We start from the raw sequence: 16,633 nt of genomic DNA on the forward strand, positions 1-16,633 counted from the left end.
CATTTCAACGGCACTTACAGGGGAAGGAGCGTAGCAGGGTTTGTTCTCTTGCTTTGGCTCGTGTTCAGCCAGGCACTGCCGTTTTCAGCACAAGCGTGGTCGTCCGTCCGTCCCCCCCCCCCCCCCTCCCCCCGGAGAGAATGCCGCGTTCCTCGGCCTGCCTTGCTTGCGGGGAGCCTGCCCCTCGGCTCTCCCGCGATAGGCTTTGCTCCTTATGCCTAACCAGAGGGGAGGGACCCTCCGGGGCAGCGGCTAAATTGGCGGTCCAGGGTCGGGCCATGAAGCACATTCCTAAGCTGGCTCCCTCGCAAAAAACCGCGGGAACGGTGGCCATTTTGTCCCTGGAGCTCCCTTCTCATACAAGCCCTGAGGGACTCGCAGAGCCAATTTTTAACCCTTCACCGCCCGATCTCAGCCCCGAGCATTCCCTGGGTCTGGTTTCTGGACCTCCCCTCCCCCCGCGAGACTCCTCTCCCCCCCTTGCCTGGGAAGGTTCAGCATCGTTTTTCTACAGAATTTGTTCTCTTAATGCATAAATCTTTTCTGGCTAGTTTGGAGGAGCAGAATGATCCCTCTCCGGGGCACCCCCCCGACTAAGATCCCCTCGGGTGGCCACCGGACAGGGCCCTAGGGCCACAGATTTACCGGGCACAAGTAGGGTCAGGACCATGCCGGGCGTACCGGATCCTCCAGACCCTCCTCAACCATCGCCTCTGCCGGATCCCGATTCAGACACAGATCTAATCTGGCCCTCCCGAATCCGCCTGCCGACGGGGACGATCCCTGTGTTCTGAGACTGTTTCAACGAGAGGAACTTGACCCGCTCATTCCTTTTGTGTTGGATGAACTTGGCATTGAGGTTCCCCCGGAGGAGCCACCCACTGCCTCAACTTCAAGCACTGTGGACCCGGTCCTGGCGGGACTGAGGGCTCCGCTGTGTACTTTTCCATTCCACCCCATGCTTATGCATCTCCTGCTTCAGGAGTGGTAGTCTCCAGAGTCAGGCCTCCAGGTGGGAAGGGGGGATGGACAAGCTTTATCCTCTGCCAGACCAATGTCTGAAGATGCTTAAGGTACCTAAAGTTGATGCTTCTGTGTCTGCAGTCACCAAATGCATCACCATCCCGGTGGTAGGAGCCACAGCGTTGAAAGATCTTCAGGATCGGAAGCTGGAGCTTCATCTCAAGAGGATCTTTGATGTTCTGGCACTAGGAATTAGGGCAACAGTCTGTAGCAGTCTCATGCAGTGGGCAAGTTTCAGTGGGGTTTAGCAATTACTCAGCATCCAGGACCTCCCATCTGCAGAGGCGGAACAGGCAGAACGGCTGGAAGCTGCCATGGCATATGAAGCTGACGCTCTCTACGATCTCTTCAAGGTGCAAGCCAGAGCCATAGTCTCAGTGGTGTCAGCCAGGCGTCTCCTCTGGCTGAGGAATTGGGGTGCAGACTCCTCTTCTAAATCGCAGTTGGGCACACTCCCTTTCAAGGGTAAGTTGCTTTTTGGCGAGGACCTGGAACAGCTTATCAAATCCTTAGGCGATAACAAGGCCTGAGGACCGCCCCAAACAGTCCAGGTCGTTTTTTCTGTCACGCTCTTGCTTCAGGGGGCAGCGCAGGTATAATAAGCCGAGAAGTGCTTTTCAATGAAACACCTCCACTAGAGCTCAAGCATGATCCCAGTCCTTTCGGAGACGACGATCTTTCAGAGATGGCACCCACCAAGGCTCCGCCACAAAGCCCTTGCAATGAGATGTGGCCGGACCATTCCTCCGTTCCAGACTTAGGTGGTCGGCTGTCCCTATTTCTTGAGGAATGGGTCAAAATCACTGCTGATCAGTGGATCCTTGAGGTGATCGAAAGAGGTTACGCTTTAGAATTTGCTCGAGACCTCCCGGACCTCTACTTAATCTCTTCCTGTGGCACTCGGAAGCGGTCAGTGGTCTGCCAGACTCTCGACAGACTTCAAGCCCTCAGAGCCATAGTCCCAGGCCCCCCTCAGGAGCAGGGATCCGGCCAGTATTCCATCTACTTCGTCGTAGCCAAAAAGGACAGATCTTTTAGTCCAATCCTGGATCTCAAGAGTCAATAGGGTGCTCAAGGTTCCCCACTTTCGCATGGAGACCCTGAGGGCGGTCATAGCGACGGTGCGCACAGGCGAATTCATCGCCTCTCTCGATCTGACGGAGGCCTACCTTCACATCCCGATCCGTCAGGACCACCAACGTTTCCTTCGTTTCAATATTCTGGGACGACACTATCAGTTTCGGGCGCTCCCGTTCGGTCTTGCCACCGCTTCCTGCACATTTACCAAGGCTATGGTTGTAGTGGCGGTCTTCCTCTGGCGGGAGGGAGTACTAGTCCACCCGTACCTGGACGACTGGCTCATTTGTGCAAAGTCAGAGGAGCTGTGCGTGAAGGCGGTCAACCGGGTCTCGTCAGTTCTCACCTTCCTCGGGTGGATAATCAATTTTTCCAAGTGTTGTTACCCGAGATTCGTGCGCTCAAGATCATGGATCAAGTGCAACATCTGATATCTCTCTCGGTCCCCACGGCCTGGGACTATCTCCAGGTGCTGGGTTCTATGGCATCAACTATAGATTTGGTTGCGTGTGCTTTTGCGCATATGCGTCCTTTACAGAAAGCTTTGCTGTCCTGCTGGAAACCTGTCTCGGAGGAGTTTCGAACGCCTCTGCCGCTCTCCGATGCTACCATCGCCGACATACAGTGGTGGCTCTCTCTCGCCCACCTATTAAAGGGGATGCCCCTGGAAACTCCTCAGTGGATTATTGTAATGACGGACGCCAGCCTTTCCGACTGGGAAGTAGTGGGTCAGACTCAGTCTATGCAGGGATGCTGGTCCCCAGTTCAATCCCTCTGGCACATCAATCACCTGGAGGCCCAGGCAGTCCGTCTGGCACTCAAGGCCTTTCTGCCCCGATCTGTCGCAAAGCGGTATGAGTTCTCTCCGACAATGCCACCATGGTAGCCTATATCAATCGTCAGGGGGGCACCAGAAGTCGTCTGGTGGCTCTGGAAGCCAGCAAGCTGCTCGCCTGGGTGAAGCATAACCTGGATTGATGGCAGCTTCCCATATTGCGGGGAAGGAGAATGTTCAAGCCAATTTCCTCAGTCGTCAACGGCTAGACCCCAGAGAGTGGGAGTTGTCCGGGGTGATGGATCTGATTGTCCGCAAGTGTGGGGTCCCCCACTTAGACCTGATGGCTACTCTGAACAATGCAAAAGCTCCCAGATTCTTCAGCTGCAGAAGGGAGCAGTGCTCGGAAGGGGTGGATGCCCTGGTTTTTCCCTGGCCTCATGTCAGGGTCCAGTATTTTTCGATCAGGCAGATCGCTTCTGTCTAGCAACCTGGCTTTTGATAGTGGAGACTGAGAAAGAAGGGAGTGGAGCTCTACAGTTCTTGTGAGGAGAAGTTATATCCACTCTGTTGCGGGCCCATAAGCCTTCTACCACTCGTTTACGTTCGGGTGTGGAGAGTGTTTGAGAATGTGTGTGCCGAGTCCGGAGTGCCGGCATGCAAGGCTTCAGTATCCAAGGTCCTCTCCTTTCTACAGAATGGCATTTCCAAAGGTTTGTCTTTCAATTCTTTGTCGGTCCCTCTTAGGAAGTATCGATGGTTACGCAGTGATGGCTCATCTGGATGTCGTTCGATTCCTCAAGGGGGCCAAGCATTTGAATCTGCCTGTCCGGGCTACTTGCCCCTCGTGGAGTCACTCTTAAGGATCTAACTCTTAAGACGTTTTTTTCTCGTTTCTATTTGCTCAACCAGGAGGGTGTCAGCTCCAAGTGTTGTCTTGTAGGGAACCTTTTCTCCGTTTTTCTGATTCAGGTGTCTCCCTTAAGACGGTACCATCATTCTTGCCGAAGGTTGTGTCTTCCTTTCACGTCCATTAGTCAGTGGAACTCCCTGCTTTTTCTTCTGAGGACATTGCGAACATGCCTAGTGGTGACCTGCGGCGCCTTGATGTAAAAAGAGTACTACTGCAATATTTACAGGTTACAAGCGAGTTTCGAGTCTCTGATCATCTCTTTGTCTTATGGAGTGGCCCAAATAAAGGAAACAAGGTTTCTAAGGCTACGATTGCTCGCTGGCTAAAGGAGGCAATTGCGTTGGCGTATATCTGTCGGGGCCAGACGGTTCTGGAGGGCTTAAAGGCCCACTCTTTGCGTTCACAGGCTACTTCTTGGGCGGAGAGCCAGTCGGTCTCTCCGCAGCGACTTGGAAGTCTCTGCATACGTTTGCTCGTCATTATCGCCTCGATGTGCAGGCGCCTGTATTTGGCTCCTTCGGAAGGCAGGTGCTTCGAGCGTGACTGTTTCGGTCCCACCCATTTAGGGAAGCTTTAGTACATCCCACTGTCTGGACTCATCCGGGTGCGTACAGGGAAAGGAAAATTGGTTCTTACTTGCTAATTTTCGTTCCTGTGGTACCACGGATCAGTCCAGACTCCTGCCCTGACTACATCTACTTTTGATACGTCCGCTCGAAGTTTTCTTTCACAGAATTTTGGATCTGTCTACTTCCCATCCGATATTGATAAGGCACTGGAGGTACTCATTGATGTAAGAGCGACTTCTTATCTGTTTGAATTTCATGTTTCAATTGAAAGTTACAGTTGGTTACTTGCTTGGTCTTATTCTGGTTCTTTTTTCTCTTGTTAGTTGTCTGCTTTGATAATGTTTATACTGAAGGGATGCAGGGTGAGCATCCTGATATAGGATACCCTTTCAGTTTTTCTCTGTCTCCATCTGCTGGACAGGAGGCTCAACCCACTGTCTAGACTGATCCGTGGTACTACAGGAATGAAAATTAGCAGGTAAGAACCAATTTTCCTATATCAACGCGGCCTGTGAGTATGTGTGCGCAGAATGTCAGGCACCAGAGGGTGTATGTGATTTGGAGTCTATGAGCCTGAGTGAGGATATGTGTTTGTCTGTGAGAGGGAGCCCTTGAGAGAAGGGATGTACGTGAGTAAATGAGAGACAGAGAGCCTATGTGCAGGGGTGTATGAGTGTGCAAGATAAAATAGAAGCTTGTGTGAGTGCCTATTTGCCAGAGAGAGATGGAGCCTATGTGAGAGGGGAGGGATGTGTGCAATAGAGAGAGGGAGTTTGTGAGGGTGTATATGTGTGTGTGTGCAAGAGAAGAGGGTGTGTGTGTGAGAGAGTGCAGAGGGAGCCTGTGTGAGTGGGGGGTGTATGCGAGAGAGGGAACCTGTATGAGGGTGTATGTATGCAAGAGAAGGGAGCCTGTGTGAGGGGGTGTGTGTGTGTGAGACAGTGCAGAGGGAGCCTGTGTGAGTTGGGGGCGGGAGGATGTATGCAAGAGAGGGAACCTGTATGAGGGTGTGTTGTGTGCAAGAGAAGGGAGCCTGTGTGAGGGTGTATTTTTGAGTGTAAGAGAGGGAGCCTGTGTGAAGGGGTGTATGAAAGTGTGTGCAAGAGAGAGAGGGGAACCGGAGATTAATGGGGGGGGGGGAGAGAGAACAGAGAAGTGAACCTTGGGGGATGCAAAAGGAGGTGTCCATCCCGGTTGCCAAATATTTTAGGTATGCCACTGCCCTGCAGCAGGGCTGTCCACTTGTGAAATGAAGATACAGCTGGTATCTGCTACATACATCAGAAGAGAACTTTGGCCATGTCCCTGGTCGAGTATCTAGGCTGGAGTACAGACCTCCTCAGTTGGAGTAATGCCTGTCAGCCTTAGATCTGGATCTGGTACTCTCGGGTTAACATTACTCGGAGTAACACAGTTCATTCTTGGACCTGAGGTTGGCACACAATTTATTCACACATTCCCTGTACATACCAGGATCATTCCAGACGGTGGGTTATATTCCATGTCCAGCAGATGGAGTCAGAACACAAAATTCCCAGGGGAGGACCCATATAACCACGCCTTCCCTGTAACAGCTCTCAGTAATGTTCTGACTCTAGCAGATGTGAGCAGGGGACTTGAGGTCCCCAGCTTGTTAGCTTAGGGCTACCTCCTCAGGGGGATCAAGTTTAAAAAAAAAAAAAAAAAGGAAGTTTTAAATTTACAGCTTAGGTCACTTTGCTAAGGCTCCTCTTACAGCAGGGGGAGAGCTCTCCGCTGGTGCTGGCTCATTGCTCTCTAGCCTGGTGACTTGCTGACAGGCTGTTGCCTGTTTTTTTTCTTTCTTTTCTCATTTTCCTCACTGAGGGCTCAGTTGGGGTAAGTGTATTTTTGTTTCATCTTCTTTTTCAGCAGAAGACTGCAATGTTTGGACTCCGTTCGGCTCTCTGAGGTGAAAGTCGATAGTGCCAGCCTCTCCCTCCTGATCCAGGTTTTCCCCCCTCCCTTTTGGGGAGCGACCGACGTCCCGACCTGCGGCCCCACGAAGCACCATTCCCCGGGGCCGCCTGCTGTCGGGAGGTTAAGTCCCCGTCAGTTCTTCTTTAGGTCGGTGGGGGACCGCGACAAGCGTCCGTTGCCGGGTCAGCGCTCATTTTAGGCGCGAGCCACCTGTAGAGCCTCCCTCCCCTCTCTCTCTCCCTGCGGCGATGCAGTCCGCGGCGCCTTGTGAGGGCTCCAACAGGGCCGGATTATTTTCTGAAGAGGGTCTGTGCTCAGGCTGTTTCCCTGAGGGGGAATGTGCGCCAGCTACTAGCAAGGACATTCGAGCTGCAGACCGCGTGGGAAGGAAGCGCCAGGCCCCGTTCCCTCTCAACGCGGGAACAGCGGCCATTTTGTTGCAAGATTCTGATGCCGCGCTTTCTGAGGAGGACACGGATATTCCGTTCTCCACTTCTAGGCCTGTTTTGGACCCTTACTCCGAGTCTAATCCTGATAGGCAGAGGGGGGATCCCCCGGGGAGTGACCCCTCAGGATGCCAGGCCTTTTCCCCTGAATTCATATTCCTGATGCACAGGGCTTTTCTTCAGAGCAGAGACACGACCTTCGGGACCTGGGGACCCTCCATGTCCTGCCCCCCTCCTGGGTGGGACCCTCCCTCAGGCTCGCCCCCCTTTAGTAGGCGGGGGAACAGGGACATCTCTTGGCCCTACCAGGACACCATCGATAATACAGACTTCGTCGGGGGAAGGACAATCCCAGGACCCTGACGTGGACGACCCCACCTTGGCGGCCCAGGTGGAGGGCGACGACCCTAGGGTCCTCCGCATCTTCAAAGCGGCGGAGTTAGATGACCTCATTCCCTACATCCTCCAGGAAATGGATATTGATCCCCCTCCGGAACCGGTGGGGCCTGACCCGGCTCTCAAGAAGGGGGACCCCCTCCTAGCAGGACTGCGGCTTCTAGCCAAGTCTTTTCCCATTCATCACAGGATCTTGCAGTTGATCACTCGGGAATGGGATTCCCCGGAGGCCAACCTTAGGGTCGGTAGAGCCATGGAAAAAATTGTATCCTCTGCTGGCCGATTTTTTGGAAATTCTCAAAGTTCCCGCCGTAGATTCTGCGGTATCAGCGGTCACAAAACATACCACTATTCCTGTCACTGGAGGGACGGCGTTGAAGGATATGCAGGATCGGAAGCAGGAGGTTTACCTCAAGCGTATCTTTGAGGTCTCGGCCTTAGGGATGCGGGCGGCTATCTGCAGTTCCCCTGCACAGCGAGCGGGTCTTCAGTGGGTGCAGCAGCTTCTCACCTCCCAGTCCTTACCAGACGCTGAGGCTCACCAGGCGGACAGACTGGAAGCCGTTGTTGCCTATGGAGCGGATGCTTTATATGATCTTTTAAGGGTCCTAGCCCGAACCATGGTGGCGGCGGTCTCAGCGCGTCGGCTCCTTTGGCTTCGCAATTGGTCGGCTGATGCCTCTTCGAAGACTTGGATCAGATCATCAAGTCCCTTAATGAGAACGCGGTGCACAAGTTGCCCGAAGATCGACCCCATTCGTCAAGATCATATAATTACTCTAGAAACCGTTATCGTAACCAGCGGAGAGCGCGTCCTCAGAGGCAACAGCCACCTCGGGCTCCCTCTTCTCGTTCGTACTCCTGGAACCGGCCCTTTCGTGGGCGCCGCCAGGGTAAGGAAGCGCAGGGTGCTGGTAAATCCACTAAATCTACCCAATGATGCTAGACAGACCCGCGAGGTGGTCCCTCAACTGGGGGGTCGCCTTGCTCTCTTCTACGAAGAGTGGGTCCAAATCACGTCTGATCAATGGGTTCTTGATATTCTAAGACGCGGTTACGCTTTGGATTTTGTTTGCGCTCCTCGGGACCGGTTCCTGTTTTCCCCTTGCGGGTCCTTAATCAAACAGGGAGCCGTGCGGCAGACCCTCAATATCTCCTTCAATTGGGAGCCATAGTGCCGGTGCCAGCCGCCGAACTGGGCCGGGGGCATTATTCAATCTACTTTGTGGTTTCCAAGAAGGAAGGGAGGGCACGCCGAGGGCGTGGACGCGCTGGTCCTGCCTTGGCCGCGCCACTGTCTCCTATATGTTTTCCCACCGTGGCCCCTCGTGGGCAAGGTCATCCACAGGATAGAGGCACACCAAGGGCCGGTGATCCTTGTGGCGCCAGAGTGGCCCCGACGACCGTGGTTCGCGGATCTGCACAATTTGACGGTGGAGGGTCCCCTTCGTCTCGGTCAGCTGCCACGTCTTCTACGCCAGGGACCAATATTTTTCAAGGAGGCAGATCGCTTCGGTCTTGCGGCCTGGCTTTTGAGAGGTGTCAGTTGAGGAGGCGCGGTTATCCGGAGCCGGTTATTTCAATGCTACTGAAAGCACGTAAGATGTCCACCTCTGTTACCTATGTTCGAGTCTGGAAGGTCTTTGAGGATTGGCGTGGAGCGAATGACATTCTTCCCATGCAGGCCTCAGTGTCACAAGTCCTTTCCTTCTTGCAGGCAGGTTTGGATTTAGGTCTTGCTTACAATTCTCTTCGGGTTCAGGTGGCGGCCTTGGGGGCTTTTCTTCGCAGTGGAAATAAGGAGTTTCTGTCCTCGCATCCGGACATCTCCCGTTTCCTGAAAGGAGTGGAACACTTGAAGCCTCCGATTCGCCCACCTTGTCCGTCGTGGAATCTGAATCTGGTGCTCCGAGTCCTCTGTGGTTCGCCGTTCGAACCTCTAAGCTCGGCTACCATCAAGGACGTCAGTCTCAAGGCCATTTTTCTCGTGGCAATCAGTTCAGCAAGACATATTTCCGAGCTGCAGGCCCTATCCTGTCGTGAACCATACCTTCGTTTCAAGCCTGAAGGGGTTTCGCTGAGGACGGTTCCTTCTTTTCTCCCTAAAGTGGTTTCGGCATTCCACCTCAACGAATCGGTGGAATTACCATCTTTTGCCTCTTCTGAGTCTGGAGACCTGCGTAGACTGGATGTACGGCGGTCTCTGATACGCTATCTGGAGGTGACTAATGATTTTTGGCTCTCCGATCATCTGTTTATCCTCTGGTCCGGATACCGGAAGGGTTGCATGGCCTCCAAACAATCTATAGCGCGGTGGTTGAAGGGTGCGATCATAGCGGCATACCTTGGTGTAGGTAAGTCCCCTCCGCTGGTTGTCAAGGCTCATTCTCTTCGAGCCCAGGCGACATCTTGGGCGGAGAGCTCCTCCGTCTCCACTCATGAGATTTGTAGGACTGCCACCTGGAAGTTGATCCATACTTTTGCGAGACATTATCGCCTGGACGTCGGTGCTCTGTCGGGCGGTCAGCTTGGAGACAAGGTAATACGAGCAGGGCTGTCTGCGGCCCACCCGTGATGGGAAAGCTTTGGTACATCCCACAGTCTGGAATGATCCTGGTATGTACAGGGAAAAGAAAATTATTCCTTACCTGCTAATTTTCGTTCCTGTAATACCATGGATCATTCCAGACAGCCTCCCTTGGTTTGGAGGTTTGCTTGTGGGACATCCCTGCCTACCTGTCTTAACAATCTTTTACTCTGTATTTCGAATACTGCGTGTCTCTTTTGTTCACATACTGCTGTTTCGCAAGTTCACTGTTCAGAATTTAGTTGCTGTTTATTTGGACAGCGGTTATTTCAATTCTTTCTTTGATTACTTGATCCCTCTGTTTTTTAGTCTCTCTCTTTTGGGCTTTGTTAGTCTAGTTACTGAGAGCTGTTACAGGGGAGGCATGGTTATATGGGTCCTCCCCTGGGAATTTTGTGTTCTGACTCCATCTGCTGGACATGGAACATAACCCACCGTCTGGAATGATCCATGGTATTACAGGAACGAAAATTAGCAGGTAAGGAATAATTTTCTTATTTATTTGTGTGAATAAATTGTATGCATTTCTTGCACTTGCAGTAGGTGATGCTGGAGGGGGAATTGGGGAAGGGAAAGCATTTACATACATACTTTGAATTTTCGAATGCATGTGTTTACATGTAGATGCGATAAGAGATATCTGCTTGGGAGCAGGTGTAACTTCCTGTGCAGATATCCATGTGTATACTGGCACAACTTATGAATTTTCAAAACAGATTTATGCCTATGAGCCTGCTTTAGAGATTTGGGATAAAGTCTTTGGGTACAGTGTGCCCCACACAGGCTGCTGAAAATGACTTTTGCCAGGGGTAACCTTAATCCAGAATAATGCTCTTCACTCTCGGGCCTGGGGCTGGTATTTTGGGGGTAGCATTATTCCAGAGTAACACTTTGGTGGGGATGGTATTTTGGGGGTAACATTATGCCAGAATAACACTCTTTGATTTTAGGCCTAGGCCTACTTTTTTTAGAATAGCATTTCCCTAGAACAAAACTTTGTTTTTCAGGGCTGGGGCTGGCATATCAGGGGTAACATTACCCTAAAGTAACACTCTTGTTTCGTTGTCAGGGAAAATGTTCTGGTGTTGGATATTTTCTTTGAGGCTTTGAACTATGAGACCATCGAGCAGAAGAAAGCCTACGAGGTGGCTGGACTGCTAGGTGAGTGACTTCTAGAGGGAAGGGAGGTCAATGAGAGGGTCACCTCTGGCTTGGAGGGTCATGGAATGAGTAAGAAGACATTGTGTGAGACCTCAAAGGTAAAATAATGGGTCAGGTCTATTTATGATCATAGGGTGAGTGATCTCTGGGTGGTCAATAGGCAGGTCAGTTTTGGTAGGATCACTAGACCAGTGACTTCTGGAGAGAGCCACCTCTGGTGTGATTATAGGGTGAGTGACCTCTAGGACACTTCTGGTAAGATCATGGGGTGAGTGACCTCTGGGGTGGGACGCTTCTGGTGGCAGTCACTGGCTGGGGGGAGGGTCACTAAATGAGCATGTCTGCTTTCAAACATTTGCTTTGTAAAGAAACCAGGTTGGGCTGCCAAGCCTTTCTTAACAGACTAGCATGACCCTTCGCAGCACCTTATCTTATTCTCTGATATCCTGCAGTTTGCCTCTGGAGTTGTAGCCCTAACTTCAGGTGTGTGATTTCAGCAGGCCACATGAAATGGATTTCCTCCTGGTTCTGAGGAACACTTTCTGCACTCTGATGGCCTGGTTTCTCTTTTCCACTCCAGGCTTTCCTTGCTTTTCTGTTTCTGTATAGATAGTCTCAGCTAAGCTTCCTGAGCAGACTCATGACTGCCTGGGTCTGGGCTGGATCAGGGGGGATAAAGAGGACCACCTCTCACTGGAGACCTTGATCTTCTATTTTGCAGGTGATATCGGTGGCCAAATGGGCTTGTTCATTGGGGCCAGTATCCTCACCATCTTAGAAATATTTGACTACTTGTATGAGGTAAGAGATTAATAGCGTAGCAGGAAAAATGAGTATCGTGACCCCTTCAGGACCCTCTGCGTAAAACCAGAGGCCCAGAGCACCATCCCACTATCCGAAATCCCCAATACTCAAAGTAGCCAGGAATGGTTAGGGTGACCACACAGCTCCAGGGCCAGAGGGATGGGCAGAGCCAGTCCTGGATTTACCTCATTGCATGCAGGGAGATGAGGGGAAACCAGATCCTCTCCTCCCTGGACAGGGAGCTGTGCAATCACCTTACATGGAATACAATGCAGGCATAACAAGCATTTTGTGGAGATCAGATGTGGATTGGAAGGCACAGTGTAAACCTCAAATTACAAACCAGTAGTAACTTGAGCACAAGGTCCCCTTGGGGAGTTGCTGCTTTAGGTAGCATGGAAGACGTGATGCTGCTCAGCATCTCGAGGGATCTCAGAACAAAGGTTTATCTAAGTCCTAGGGCCACATCTCTTCCCTGTTTTCCCCAGTGATAGCGCAGAGTGGTGAGTGAATAAGACTTATCTGTGTGTTCATGACACCGAGATCTGGAACAAGTTAGTTCCTGTACATAACCCAGATCAGTCCAGCAGAGAGAGGCAGAGAACAAAAACTTTCAGTCACTGCTACATAACCAAGAGTGCCACCTGCAGTCTTTCAGTATTTTTCTGTCTCCAGCAGATGGTAGAAGTGCAGTCAGAGAGAAATTAAAAAAAAAAAAAAAGTAGCAGATGGTAGAGATGCAAACCTGCAATCTGGACTCCAAAAAAAAAAAAAGAGTAACGGAGAAGAATTAGGACTGAAGGAGGAAGACTGTGCTCCCTAAGGTGCTAGGTTCCTTTGTGGGCCATCCCTTAGATAGAGCCAGGCAAGTGGGGGGGTTGGATATTCCTGGCTTTCTCAGCCCGAAGTTCCCAAAGGACTGAATAGCAAGGGATCCTGGTTCCCTTGGTTGCTCTGAAGCATACTCATCTGTTCCTGGCCGCAGGTTACAGGGAAGTATCCCCTCCTTTCTGCCCTTTGTTTTTTAAGTCTCTGTTTCTTTAAATTAAAAAAAAAGTGAAAGTTTGGAGACATTAAGGGCTAAGAGGAGTGATGAGCACTTTGGCTCTTTGGTCCTGGCGGCTCGGCAGGAAGTCAGGGTGAGTTAGAGAGGCCATTCTCGGGCACCTGGGGTCTGAGAGGGCTTGGCGAGGTGGCGTGGTTATTTTGGCTGTGAATGTGTGTGCAGCGCATGGGAGCATGGCACTGGCTGCGGACTGTGGCAAATCCTGTCGGGCCTTCAGGGTAAGATTGTTGCATATTAATGCTGTTGCATTGTGTCCTGATTGCTTCTCCAGGGCCGAAGCAGGCTCTTCGGGGACTGCAGGGAGATGGCTCATGCGATCTGGTGCTGGTAGGGAGGCTTTGCAGGGGACTGAACTGACCGCGGAGACATTTTGTCGCCTCATGTTACAAGGCGGCTTGATACCGAGGAAGCCAGAGATTCCCTGCCTCCACTGTCCCTGATGGTTCAGGGTACCTCTGAGGGTCGGGGCACTGTGGAGGAACCAGCTGACAAGGGGATGGCTGGTGATTCCAGTGATTCTGAGGACTTCTCTGTGGATTTTGTTTTCCCATAGATAAGCAGCTGAATTAGCCATGCTGTCTGGGTACGTCCTCCGTGCCACTAGGTGGCGGAGCTCTCTAAGATCACCCAAAGTCTTTAAATGAGGTGTTCCCTCCTGCCTATTCCTGTGCCTGCTCGAGGCTCCTCAGTCTGTTTTTTCCGCGCGACTGATCGCACGCGGAGCTCTACAGTTCTTGTGAGGAAAAGTTGCTGTGAAGAGAAAAACTTCAATTATTTCTTCAAAACTTCAAATTTCACCACAGAATATTTACATCATGCCTCGTCCAGGGTTTAAATTCTGTGATTGTGGTAAAATTATGCCTGTAACTGACAGACATCAATTTTGTTACATTTGCCTTGGTCCAAAACATGATCAGGCAAACTGTACTGATTGTGGACGGATGTCCCCAAGGGCACAGCGCCAGAGAGCAGCGCAGATTGCCCAGCTCAGAGAGGAGGCAACGGGCTCTGATGCTTCAGCAAGGTCTGCTCCGGGACCGCAGTCGACCCCTAAGGCCCATGCCCATCGGAGATCCATCTCTGCTGACCCTCCAGGCCACAAGCAGAAGAATAAAACTAAAAATCCTTCGATGCAAGCTGCCAGGGACGCGCCGCTGATGCAGCCTGCGTTGGATGCGTTGAGACCTACAGATAGGCCAACTCAGCGGCGCCCTGATGCTTCAGAAAAAGATCAACGTACCGATGCATCGGGGCAGTGTCGACGCATCGGAGCAGTATCGACGCAGCAGAGAAGCACCGGCGCACCAAAACATCTGAAGAGCGTCGACACCTCGAAGCACCTGAGGAAGATCGACGCAGCAGCGTATCTACACCTCAGCAACCTGTGAAACAATATAAAAAACATACATCAGGTCATAAAAAGCCTAGGAGCCCATCCCTACTCTTAGTGGTGGACTCGGAGGATTCCTTATCTCTACCACAATTATCAGGGGCCTCTTCTCATTCGTCTGAGGTTTTTTCAGGACTTTCTACAGCATCTCAACATCGTAAAAGTCCCTTCTATCAGGAACTTCTACACTCCAAATTTCCTTATCTACCTGAGGATATTGGACGTCCTCAGGGACTGAACCAAGACATCCTCAAGGCAACTGTGCCTCCATTGGGTCAAAGGCCAAATATCAGGCCCTCCACATCAGTTTTGGCTTCTGATACACTGACACAGATTACGTCTATCTTGTCACAATTTCTAACATCGGTTCAGCAGCAAAATCAGACAAACCCTGATCCACTGACGGAGTTGCCTTCTTCACCCATACCGGGAGCAGCACCAAATCGCTGCCTAGCAAACCATCTCCTCTGCCAGTAGTTTCTCCTACTCCATCTTCATCGCCAGGGTCATCAACCGGCTACCTGTCTGACCCACAGGAATTGCCTCCAGAACTAGTATCACCACCGGAGGATCTCACACATTCCCAATTTTTAGAGAAAGTGGGTCACCGATTGGGAGTAGAAACAAAAAAGAATCCTGACCCTAGGCAAGAGATGTTCGGTATATTAAAAATATTTGATACACCGGCTGAACCTACAGCACTCCCTTCCCATCCATTGCTGGAATCTCTTTTGGAAAAGACTTGGGATTCTCCAAATTCCACGACTCCTACTTCAAGAAAGACGGATTTGAAGTATAGGATGCGAGATTCTCCCTTTTACACCAACATGCAGTTGCCGCACACATCTGTCATGGTTGAATCAGCCATGCAAAAGGCATGCAAATCTCGCTTACATTAAAATAATCCACCAGGCAAAGACAACAAAAATCTGGATGACTTTGCACAGAAAGCGTACCAATCGGGAATCCTTAACACTAAGATACAGAACCATCAATTTTATGTAGCTCAGTATCTTTTTGAATGCCTTCGGTCCTTAAAACCTTTGCTCCAACAAGGCTCGGCAGATAATACAGTTCCATCTGAATTCCATGATATGGAAGAAGGGCTACGACATCTCTTACGTTCCATTTACGAAGGGTTTGAAACCTCTGCAAAAACAACAGCTAATGCTATAGCAGCCAGAAGACTGGCTTGATTACGTGCAAGTGCCATAAGTGATGGCGTTCACGATAAGCTGACTAACCCGCCTTGTCGCCCTGATAACTTATTCGGTGACAAGCTTACGGAAACTGTAGCGAAGTTGAAAGAGCAGAAAGTAGCTGTACTTTCCTTAACTCAACATGATTCTTCATCATCTAAATGTCAATTCGGTTCATACAAGAAACCTTACCAGAGACGTTAATATCGGCCTTATCCTACATTTAGGCCTCAACCATATCAACCAAACTGCCAACAGTCTTTCCAACAACCAGCTTCTCGTCAACGCCCACGCGCACCTCGTCAACCACGTCAACCTACAGACCCCTATCCTTCTAAAAACCAACAGAGTTTTTAGAATTGATTCCGCCACCACTACATGCCCAGACAGTAGGAGGTCGACTTTCTCACTACTTCATACAATGGAGCAATATCACAATGGATTCCTGGGTCCTGAACATAATAAAAGGCTGATATTCCCTCAACTTTATATCCCCGCCTCGTCTTCCGCATTTGAGTACCAAAAGTTTTCAGAGTTTTCATCGGGAGACTCTCCTTCAAGAGGTCAGTCACTTACTTCAACAACACTGTATATAGTAAGTACACCTCTCCCAACATCTGAAGGGATTTTATTCAAAATACTTCCTCATTCCCAAGAAATCCGGAGGTCTACATCCAATTCTGGACCTATGCTTCCTCAACAAACACATTCGGAAAGAAAAATTCAAAATGACCTCTCTCAAATCAATTCTTCCATTCCTGCAACCTATGGATTGGATGTGCGCCATAGATTTAAAGGATGCGTATGCTCATATCCCGATGCATCCCAAATCTTGGAATTACCTATGCTTTCAGATAGGAAACAGACATTTTCAATACAAAGTCCTTCCCTTCAGTCTCTCATCTGCTCCCAGAGTATTTACGAAATGCCTAGCGGTAGTTGTGGCTCACCTCCATCGTCAGGGGATTCAAATATTTCCTTATCTGGACAATTGGCTACTAGTAGCCCCAACTCCCTGTCTCCTCCGAAACAGTTTAACTCAAACAATCAATTGCCTAGACAGTCTGGGTCTTCTGATAAATTATGAAAAATTTCATCTTCAACCAACCCAGACTCTGGACTTCATAGGGGCATCCATAAACACCATTCAAGACAACATTTTTTTATCTCAACCCTGGGCTTCTCTAGCCCAACATTTGCTAAATCTTGCGACTACCTCTGCCCACTAAGTCTTGACTGTCCTAGGTCATATGGCAGCATGTACATATGTAGTCCTGAACACAAGACTT

General features: G+C 50.5%; 1 protein-coding gene across 1 annotated transcript in view; it reads left to right on the top strand.

The window, feature by feature from the left end:
- Positions 1–16,633, top strand: part of LOC115086231 (acid-sensing ion channel 1C-like) — a 461,666-nt gene that overhangs the window by 312,157 nt on the left and 132,876 nt on the right. The window contains exons 7-8 of the mRNA XM_029592693.1: positions 10,794–10,885; positions 11,607–11,686. Of these exons, the coding sequence (XP_029448553.1) occupies positions 10,794–10,885; positions 11,607–11,686 (172 nt within the window). The remainder of the gene's footprint in view (positions 1–10,793; positions 10,886–11,606; positions 11,687–16,633) is intronic.

Source organism: Rhinatrema bivittatum, chromosome 2 (assembly GCF_901001135.1).
Source record: "Rhinatrema bivittatum chromosome 2, aRhiBiv1.1, whole genome shotgun sequence".
NCBI lineage: Eukaryota > Metazoa > Chordata > Amphibia > Gymnophiona > Rhinatrematidae > Rhinatrema > Rhinatrema bivittatum.